Source organism: Chiloscyllium plagiosum, chromosome 17 (genome assembly GCF_004010195.1).
Source record: "Chiloscyllium plagiosum isolate BGI_BamShark_2017 chromosome 17, ASM401019v2, whole genome shotgun sequence".
NCBI lineage: Eukaryota > Metazoa > Chordata > Chondrichthyes > Orectolobiformes > Hemiscylliidae > Chiloscyllium > Chiloscyllium plagiosum.
Window position 1 is genome coordinate 34,415,243 of NC_057726.1, and position 11,407 is coordinate 34,426,649.

The window sequence follows — 11,407 nt, forward strand, 5'->3', positions numbered from 1 at the left end:
GAGGACATAAATATCAAGGCCAATGGCTCTGCAATCTCCTCCCTTGCTTCCCAGTGAATCCTAGGATAAATGCCATCAGGCCCAGGGGACTTATCTATTTTCACCCTTTCCAGAATTTTCAACACCTCTTCCCTACATACCTCAAAGCAGTCCATTCTACTTAATTGTGACTCAGTACTCACATTGACAACAATGTCCTGTTCCTGAGTGAATATTGACGAAAAGTATTCATTCAGTGTCTCCCCAATCTCTTCAGCCTCCACACGCAACTTCCCACTACTATCCTTGACTGGACGTATTCCTACCCTAGTCATTCTTTTATTCCTGACATACCTATAGAAAGCCTTAGGGTTTTCCCTAATCCTACCAACTAAGGACCTTTCATGTCCCCTCCTTGCTGCTCTTAGCTCTCTCTTCAGGTCCTTCCTGGCTACCTTATAACTCTCAATCGCCCCAATTGAACGTTCACGCCTCATCTTTACATAGGCCGCCCTCTTCCATTTAACAAGGATTCCAATTCCTTATTAAACTACGGCTCCCTCACACGACCCTTTCCTCCCTGCCTGACGGGTACATACTTATCAAGGACACTCAATAGTTGCTCCTTGAACAAGCTCCACATATCAATTACACCCTTGCCTTGAAGCTTACTTTTCCAGGCCACAAGTGATCTTAAGTGATTTTTATCATAGCCCCTTTCTTTCCTTCTGTTGTTATGCATAGGTGATTTCCAGTTAGTGAGAGAAACAAGGAATTAAAGGCCTGTTTAATAATCAGGCTATATATCCTTAAGAGTGTTAAAATGATCACCTTCATTACTCTTCTGCAAACTTAATATTGGTTCTGGTGATTTCCTAACCAATTCTCCTTCCTCCTATCCCCACCTCCACCTCCTCACCACCTCATTAAGATTATATCAATAGATACTTCGCATGTAAAGAATCTGCTACCTGAGCACCAATCAGACCAGCCCGGAGCTTCTCAATGTTGGTGTGGGTAACATTCCATGTTTTAAGGTCTATTGCAGAAAGATCATTGTGCACTCTCTTCCTCAGCTGCCACGGTATGTCATTATGTCTGAAATAATGAAAGTTAGGTACACTTTAAAAGTGAGAACAAATTATTTTATAGTATAGTATATTAGTACATTGATGTTTTATAGTGTTGATTGCAGAGAATAGAATGTTTGCCTACATGAGTCCTGAAGCCTTTGCAGAGATGCTGAACAGCTACTATTTCCTCTTTTCAGTGAACTGGTTTGTGACAGATGCAAAAATAAATTACCAAAATTTTGTTTTTTGGTTTCATGCTGGGATCCTTTACTCTGCTTTAGTATTGACAATCAAGTCTGTGAGCTTCTGCATCCTCCATACATTTCAAAATCTGCTAGATATTGGGGAGAAGAATGAAAGGAGATCTCAATGAACTCTTTAAAATACTTAAATAAATACAGCAGGTAAAATGTTTCTCCTGGTTATGGGAATACTGTAGGTAAAAGGTACTAAGTGTTCGATTAGCCTTAATTGTATTAAATGGTGGAGTAGGATTGATGGCTTGAATGGCCTACTTCTGTTCCTATGTTCCTACTTATTAAGCAACAGAAAAAAAAACAAGGATTGCAAGAATAATAAGATTCACATGCCCCTTACATTTACCAGCAGTTGCTTAACAGGCTATCAATAGAATAGTAAACAACTAAACCAAGTTCAAACCCACTTATCTTGGATGTGGCTTTTAATGAAACTACCTGTGGTTTCTCATGCTTGACACTGCATTGCTCCATCATGGTCTCTTGTTTAGCCTCCTGCTCAAAACCTCTTCTTAAAGAGGTCTATGGTCTGTTCCATTCTGATCTAATGGAAACGTGATCAGAGTTGTACATTGTAACAATTGTTCCTGCATGGTCAGAAGACATTCCAAATAAGGAACCTGAGAGTTCTCTAGCAGATAAGAATTATGCTACCTCCTAGGTTGTTTTGGTACAGACTTCCAAAAATTTGCATTGATGGCCAGGACACCTTTTCTATTGATGAACTCTGCAGCTTGGTAATAGGGCACTCTCAAAGCAACATAAGTAATAATACTTCACCTGCGGGAAATCTGCAATGTGGGAAATCTCCACTGGCTGAGCTGCCGCACTTTCCTTTTCACAGGGCATAGATGTGACTAACTGTGATGTGAAGAAAATAACATCAGTAACATCCCAGAAGTATTTGTGGGTGGAGGACTGGGAGATGCCACATGGGTCTCCTATTGGTCCTTTGAATGAGTCAGTGGATTTAAAGTTCACGCCAGCTATGACCTTGATGGCTGTCAGGATGGTGTGAGTGCAGCGGAAAGTTCATGAATTGTCAGTGGGTCTATAGATCTAGGATCTCACTATTCTCCTCCACTTTCTACTTCACCTTTTGGAGGTTGTTCCGATCAGCAGTAAAATTCTAATGTTAGCTGTGCTTATGAAATGGAAAATAGGACGTCACTTTTAAAAGCCTTTATCTGATTATGTTTGTCTAGCTTACAAGACAAGGAAGTAATTAGAGCTCAGAATAAAATGGTCTTTCTTGCTAGAGGCCAGAATTCTTCATGTGCATTCTTGAACAATCAATGACTTGCCTATGAAGTGCAAATTGAAGCTTGTTGAGTGGCATAACTGAGTCAGTGGAGACATGATTATTGCAAATGCCCCTGGCAGACACTCAAAAACTATCCAACAGCAGAAACACAGACGGAAACATTGCCCAGGTACCTTTCTATCAAAGATGCTACAAAGATACAGTGAACTCCTCCTCTCACATGTAACCTATGCCTTCCCTATACACAACCAAACAAAACAGCTACATTAGATATTAATCATCCTGAGGAGTCTGAAATTGAATGGGATAGCTTCATCGAAACAGATTTAATCACTTCAAATGGCTGATAATTAACAGCTAGTTTTTAAGATAATATTTAATGGAACAACACTATTCAAAACCAATATTAAAACAAAAAGTTAAACAGCCTTTTGTTGGGAAGCACATAACTCAACCTATCAGACAAGGATGTTTATTTTTATAACTTGTTAAAACAGCCATCTAAAACTAATATTAATTATGTTCATAATAAAACCAGCAAAACAAAAGCAAAAATGATAATTGATCCAAGTAAAAATGAATTATATTTTTCTCAGAACCTACTTCATATGTAGACTTCCCTATTTCAGGGGTTATCTTTAGCTTGGAAAATTTTTTTTAAAGGAGTGACATGAATATTTGATGTGAGCACAAAAAAAACTTGTAAGAATTGAATCAAGTAATAATACTAAAGAAATCATTTAAATTCTAGAAAACTATGTAAAAGTATATCTCCTATTATCCAACACAATATAAATATATGCCATATTAAGTTCACTACATCACATTACAGTTCATTGCTGTAAAGTCACTCAGATCACTGTCTGAATCATCAAACAACTCACTCCAATAGCTTAGTTGTATAATCATTCCACAACATCTTCATCACCTTTGGTAGTATTAGTCACTTTGGAAACATAATTGCACAAATAATTGAGTTCTGTACTATTAGTGCACACTCGAAATTCCATGTAATCCCAATACTGTCAAAAGATAAGTTATTAATTTCATGCATCTATGACCCATGGGAAAAATGCTAACATTTTTTATTAATTTTTTCATGAGATGTGGGCTTTGTTGGCTAGGTCAACATTTATTGCCCATCCCCAATTTCCCTGAGAAGCTGCCTTCTTAAACTATTGCAGTCCTTGGGCTGTAGGGACACCGCTGTGCTATTGGGAAGGGATTTCCTGTGACACTGGTGGAATAGCCACATATTTCCAAGTCAGGATGGTGAGTGGCTTGGAGGGGAACTTGCAGGTTCCCACATAACTGCTTCACTTGACTTTCTAGGTGGTACAGGTCAAATGTTGGGAAGGTCATGGTGAGTTACTCTTCTTCAAGGTACACACTACTGCCACTGTGCATCACTTTGAAGGGAGTGAACATTGAAGGATGGACAGATGGGATGCTGAGCAAGCAGGCTGCATTGTCCTGGTTCGTGCTGAGTTTCTCAAATGTTGTTGAAGCTACACTCAGCCGGGCAAATAGAGAGTATTAAACTTGCATAAGACACTTGTGTCTTGTAGGTGGTGAGCAGGCACTTAGGAGATTGGAGGTGTTATTCACAATACAATTCCTGACCGCTGGCCTGCTCTTATCACAGACTACATCATTAAGGGTGGGACTGTCTCATCCATACTTCCAGGCAATGCATTTCTTACCCTAAGTACTCAACTAATGAAAAAGACTTTTACTCACATCGTATTTGTTCTTTTTGCAAATCATTTCAAATTTATGCCCTCTCATTCCTGTTTCTGATACAAGTGGGAGCAGTTACTCACTATCTATCCTATCTAGCCTGCTTGTGATTTTACCAACCTCGATCAGATCTCCTTTTAGCCTTTGTCTGTCCAAAGAGAACACACCCATATCTTCAATCTGTCCTGATAACTGAAGTTTCTCCTTCCTGGAACCATTCATGTAAACTGCTTCTGCACTCTCTACAATGTGCTTACTGGGCGGCACGGTGGCACAGTGGTTAGCACTGCTGCCTCACAGCACCAGAGACCTGGGTTCAATTCCCACCTCGGGCAACTGTCGATGTGGAGTTTGCACATTCTGTGCAGGGTAGGTGAATTGACCATGCTAAATTGCCCGTAGTGTTAGGTGAAGGGGCAAATGTAAGGGAATGGGTTTGAGTGGGTTGCTCTTCGGAGGGTTGATGTGGACTTGTTGGGCCGAAGGGCCTGTTTCCACACTGTAAGTAATCTAATCTAGTCTACATTAGAGTGGTGCTGGAAAAGCACAGCAGGTCAGATAGCATCCAAGAAGCAGGAAAATCAACGTTTCGGGCAAAAGCCACTCACGTTCTATCTATAATGTTGCACCCAGATTGTTACACATTATGATAGTTGAGATCTAACAAGTGTCTTATGCAAGTTTAACACCATCTTCTTTCCGTTGTACTCTACACACCCATAAGTAAAGCTTTGAATACTGTCTGCTCTAGTAACTTCTCTCTATCTCTCCTGTCACCTTCAATAATCTGTACAGATGTACACCCTTGTTCCTTTGCTTCTGCAACCCCTTTAGAATTGTACCTCCTATTTTGTATGGTCTTTCAATGTTTTCCGACAAAATACATCACCTTACACTTCTCTGCAATGAATCTCATCTGCCACCTATCTGCCCAATCCATTTACTTGCCTTCATCTATAATATTCTACAGATATTTCAATTCTTCCAAGTTTTATATCATCTACAAACTTAGAATTGTTTCCTTCATGCCAATACGTAGACAATTAATGCATATTAGAAAAAGCAAGAATCAATTTTGCTGGGGAACTCCATGACATTTTTCCAAATCCTTTGAAAATTACTATTTCCTGTCACTGTCAATTCTGTCTCAATATTTCTAATACCCCTTTTGTTATATTCCATGCTCTATTATTTTTGACCCAAGTTTGTAATGTGGCACTGTATCAAACTCCATCTGGAAGCCCAAGTACACATCAACAGCATTACCCTCATTGACTCTCTGTTACCTCCTCAAAAACTCCAGCAAGTTAGTGTAGCATGATTACTCCTCCATAAATCCATGCCGACTTTTGCTAATCAACTGAACATTTTCCATGTGACTATTGATTCAATCCCAAATAATAATTCCCATCACTGGAGTTAAACTGTAATTGCTGCACTTATCCTTACTACATTTCTTGAACCATAATGTTTGCAAGTCTCCTGTCTTCTGGCACCTTCCCAAGTCTAGAAAGATTATAGTCAGTGCCCCTGCAACTTTCACCTTTACTTCCTTCAATATCCTTTGTTGTATCTCATCTGGGTCCCACTCCCTTGTCAACTACAAACAGTCTGTCCTGTGTGGCTGCCCAATCAATTTTGACCCCTTCTAGTGACCAAATTCCCTCTTTTGTCACCATCTCTCTTTGGTAAAGAAATATTCATTTAATAGTGAATATTGCATCCACGTAGAAATCCTTTTTACAAACTCTAATTTGTTCTACTCTTTTCATGACTGTTTCACTATTTATAGAAGACTTTGTTAACTGCCCTTTCCTCAACTTCTCTTTGCTTCCCTTATTTGTTTTTTTCCCTCCTCTCAGTTCTCAGTTGTATTGTCATAAGTACAATTTTTTCTTCGTTATTTTCTCTCCCCTTTGGCATTCAAGGAACTCTGGATGTGTTTGTCCCACCTTCCCTATTTGAGGCAATATAAAGACCTCAATTGTACCCACACCACTTGCTCTTTGATGATAGTCTATTGGTCAATTAATTTGTTCTATTACCCTCATTTTCCAGTCTATCCTCCCTAGCTTAGTTCTTGTCCCGATGTAGTTTTCTTTTTAAAAAAAAAATTAGGCATTACTAAACCAGCATTTATTGTTGGTCCCTAATTGCCCAGAGAGCAGTTAAGAGTCAACCACAGTGCAATGGGTCTGGAGTCACTTGTCGGCCACTTAGTGAACCAGATTCATTTGCCCTGATAATCAACAATGGCTTCATTGTCACCATTAGCTTATTATTTCCATTAAAAAAATGTATTAAATTCAAATTCCACCATGGCAGGATTTGAACCCAGGCTCCCACAATGTTACTGGAATTTCTGGATTAACAGAATAGTAATGATACCATGAGGCCATTGCGTCCTCAGTCAGCTCTCTGCTAATTGATTTTTCTTATTCTGGATTGACTGTTATTCCGCATCATTATCCTGAACCTGATGATGCAATGATCATCGTCTCAGATATTCCCCAATTGACCCTCACTGCACTTGGCCCATCTCATTTCCAAGAACCAGGTTCAACAGTGCATTCTTTATTGTTGAACTGGCCATACAATGCTGTCGTAACACAATCCAGGAACATGTTGTGGAGGTGCCGGTATTGGGCTGGGGTGGACAAGGTAAACAAGGCACAGAACACCAGGTTCCGTGCTGCCCCCAACACTATCAGTATCCTAGTTTTTATTTGGGTAAAATAAAGTCCCTCATTATAATAGCTATACAATATTGGCATCCCCCACAAGTTGGTGGTTGATAAACTAAACCGAGCATTGCAACTGCACCCATTTTGTTTTTTAGCTTGCGTCAAATTGATTCTGTCCTTGAATCCTCTAATACATCATCTTTTTCCAGCACTGTAATGTCTTCCTTAAACAAAACTGCTACCCCGTCTCCTTTTCTATCTTGTCTGAATACGTTGTACCCAGGAATATTTAACACCCAGTCTTGCCCAATGATCCCTTTAATTATTTTTTCTGCTGTATGAATCTCAGAGCTGTGCATGCAGTAGCAGCTCTGAAAGCAGAAGTTAATGATGGGAATTGCATTGTGATGCTGATCAGTGTGTGTGGAACATTTGAGTGGCTGCATAGCCTGTATGGAACAGATCCTGAACCAGATCTCTGTTATTGCTATACAGCATTCTGCACCTTTAACTTCCCAATCTTACTTAATATACATTGCGCAGTCACATACAAACAAAGCAATCCTGATTTAGACTTATTTTCTTTCTTTCTTTGACCACTGTATCTCCAAGTATTTTGTGAATTCTGATATTATCTACTGTCCACTTGTGGTCCCACGCAGAGGTGTGGGAACCAAATATGCTCTCGACCCAACTCATTGTGTCCACATTAATACCAGTCTCTGGCAGTCCACCCTCTCCTTCAGAAGGGTGTCCTACAGCCGCTTTATGACATACTTGACTCGAGTACCAGTGAGACAACTTTCATCCCAGAGTTACATATATGACCACAGAAATGCCTGCCTATTCCCTTAACTAATAAATCCAGTTTTTATTGCGCTCCCTTTTGTCCTCCTCCTCCTCCACATACAGCTGAGCCACTTGCATTGCCACAAATGTAGCTCTGATTGCATTCCCTTGAGGAAGTAATGCCCTCATCAGTTTCCAAAATAGAAAACCAGTCTGTGAGCTGGAGCCCCTACACATTTCCATTGGAGTGCCTAATGGTCACCCATTTCCTCCCTCCAGGCCTTTAAGTTGTGGTGTGACCATTTCTTTGAACTTACTATCCGTGTAACACTCAGCCTCACGGATGTGCCACAGTACCTTGAGCTGCTGCTTGAGTTCTGAAACCTTCATTTTCTGCACGAGGTCCTCTAGGACTCCAAAAGGGTCCATGACTTCCCAAATATTATAGGCCACTCATTCCACATGATTGACCTGAGTAATTTACTGCCCTTACTTTACCCTACCTCTCTTACTCTACTTTGGCTTATGTATAATATGTTTTCATATTGGCCAAAACTCTCACTCCTGGTAATTTTCAGCTAAAATACTTCTTTTAAAAAAAAATCTAATAAAGTTGCTTACCAACCAATGAGCATAATGAAGGCAAAATACTGTAGATACTGGAAATCTAAATAAACAATGCTGGCATTCAGTGGAGAAAGAACCAGCTACGGTTACAAGTCTGGCTTGATAGTACAGCACAGGAATCGACCCTTTGGCCCATGATGTTGTGCCTAACATGACACCAAATTAATTTCTTCTGCCTGTCCTTGGTCCATATCCCTCCATCCCTTGCATATGCATGTGCTTAGCTAAAAGTCCCTTAAACGCCCCTATCATACCTACCTCCACCACCACCCCAGTAGTGCGTCCCAGACTCCTACCACTATGTAATAAAACTTGCCCCTCACATCTCCTTTAAACTTTCCCCTTCCCACCTTAAAAGTATGTCCCTAGTATTAGCCATTTGAATGCTGGGAAAAAAATTCTGACCGTCAACCCTATCTATACATCTCAGAATTTTATAGACTTCTATCAAGTCTCCCCTCAGCCTCCGTTGCTCCAACCTGAGTTTTCCTAGCTTCTATTGATAGTTCATACCCTCTAATCCCCGCAGCATCCTGGTAAACCTTTTCTGCATCCTCTTCAAACAATCCATATCTCTCCTGTAATGTGGTGACCAGAATTGAATGCAATACTCAAAGTGTGACCTAACCAAAGTCTTACAAAGCTGCAACATGACATCCTGACTCTAGTACTTAATGCCCTGACCAATAAAGGCAAGCATGCCATATACCTTCCTTACCACACAATCCACTTGAGTGGCCAGGGATCTATGGACCTGAAGCTCAAAATCCCTATGTACATCAATGCTGTTCAGGGTCCTGCTATTAACTGTATACCTTTCTTTAAGCTTTGATCTTCCACTGCGCAGCACCTCACACTAACCTCGATTAAACTCCATCGGCCATTTCTCTGCCCATATCTGCAACTGATCTCTGTCCCGCTGTATCCTTTGACAACAGTCTATACTATTCACAACTCCCCAGATCTTTATATCATCTGCAAGCTTACTAACCCACCCATCTACACTTTCATCCAAGTCATTTATGTATATCACAAACAGCAGAGGCCCCAGTACAGATTCCTGCGGAACACCACTGGACACAGATCTCCAGCCAGCAAAATCACCCTTCTACCACCACCCTCTACCTTCTATAGGCAAGCCAATTTTGAATGCATGTGGCCAAGTCACCATGGATCCCATGCATCTTAATCTTCGAGCCTACCATGAGGGACCTTGTTGATAGCCTTACTAAAATCCATGTAAACAATATCCCCTACTACATTCTTATTAATCATGTTTGCCACCTCCTTAAAAAAAAGGTTAAGTTAGTAAGTCAAGACTCACCCTGCACAAAGCCACGCTGACTGTCTCTAATTAGATCATGCTTTTCAAAATGCATGTAAATCCTATCTTGAAGAATCCTCTCCAATAGTTTCCCAACCGCTGAGGAAAGACTCACCGGTCTATAATTTCCCAGATTATGTCTATTTCCCTCCTTGAACAGAGGAACAATATTAGCTACTTGCCAGTCCTCAGGGGCCTCTCCAGATGCTAGCAAGGATACAAAGATCTTGGTCAACGCCCTCCTCTCTTGCTTCTCTCAATAACCTTGGGTAGATTCCATTGGGCCATGGCGACTTATCCTCCTTAATGCTCTTCAAGAGACCCAACACCACTTCTTTCTTGACCTCAAAATGCCCCAGTGTATTAACACATCCCCCACTAATCCCACTATCCTCCTTTGTGAAGACTGATACAAAGCACTCATTTAGGATCTTACCCATCTCCTCTGCCTTCAAGTTCCCTCCTTTATCCTCGAGTGTTCCTACCTATCCTTAATTTTCTCTTGCTTTTAATGTATGTATTAAATGCTTTGGGATTGTTTTTAACTGTACTCAAATTTCCTGCCTGAGTTCTTTCTTGCTTTTGTTATATTAACTTTCTAAACTTTACGTATGTCTCCTTTCTCTTTTTGACTAAATTCACAACCTCCCTCCTCATCCACAGGTCCCATACCTGGCTGTCCTTGTCCTTCCTCCTTACTGGAACATGCCAGTCCTGAACTTGATCACTCGGCATTTAAACAGCTTTCGCATGTCAAATGTGGACTTAGCCAATATCAGCTGGCCCTAACTAACTCTCCCTAGCTTCAGCCTAATACTGTCATAATTTGCCCTCCCCCCCCCAATTTTGTATCTTCCTGCAAGGTCCTGACTTGTCCTCATTCAGTTATCTTAAAACTTAAGGAGTTGTGATCACTATTTCCAAAATGTTCTCCCACTCCAAGGTCAATTACCTGGCCAGGCTCATTTGCCAAAACAAGGTCCAGTATGACCCCTCCTCTAGTTGGACTATTCACATTTTTTTAAGAAACCATCTTGGCTGTACCTAAAAAAATTTTACCTCAGCTAAGCCTCTTGCTCTAAAGAAGTCCCAGTCAATACTGGGTAAGTTAAAGTCACCCTGTCTGACAATCCTGTTGTTATTGCATCCTTCCATAATCTGCCGACATATTTGTTCCTCAATGTCTCAGTGGTTTTTCCAGGGAGTGCTACTGCCTCAGTGGATCAGTCCTCCAGTTGGTTTCCCCAAAAATAGCTGCAACATTCTCCCATAATGCAACTTCTCCATGTTTTTTACCTCCCTATCTTGTCAAAAGCATCAATGTTAAGCAACCACTCCTATTCTGCATTTCCCCACCAACTAGGGCACTGTAATGGCCATAACATCATAGTCCTACGTACTGATCCAGGCTCTAAGCTCATCTGCCTTATCCATTAGAGAAAGTGAGGACTGCAGATGCTGGAGATCAGAGCTGAAAATGTGTTGCTGGAAAAGCGCAGCAGGTCAGGCAGCATCCAAGGAACAGGAGAATCGACGTTTCGGACATAAGCCCTTCTTCAGGAATGAGGAAAGTGTGTCCAGCAGGCTAAGATAAAAGGTAGGGAGGAGGGACTTGCGGGAGGGACTTTGGAAATGCGATAGGTGGAGGGAGGTCAAGGTGAGGGTGATAG

At 40.9% G+C, this 11,407-nt stretch overlaps 1 protein-coding gene across 1 annotated transcript in view; it reads right to left on the minus strand.

The window, feature by feature from the left end:
• The window catches only part of LOC122558363 (dipeptidase 1-like), a 27,989-nt gene that overhangs the window by 15,061 nt on the left and 1,521 nt on the right, over positions 1-11,407 (minus strand). The window contains exon 2 of the mRNA XM_043706844.1: positions 951-1,077. Coding sequence (XP_043562779.1) covers positions 951-1,077 — 127 coding nt within the window. The remainder of the gene's footprint in view (positions 1-950; positions 1,078-11,407) is intronic.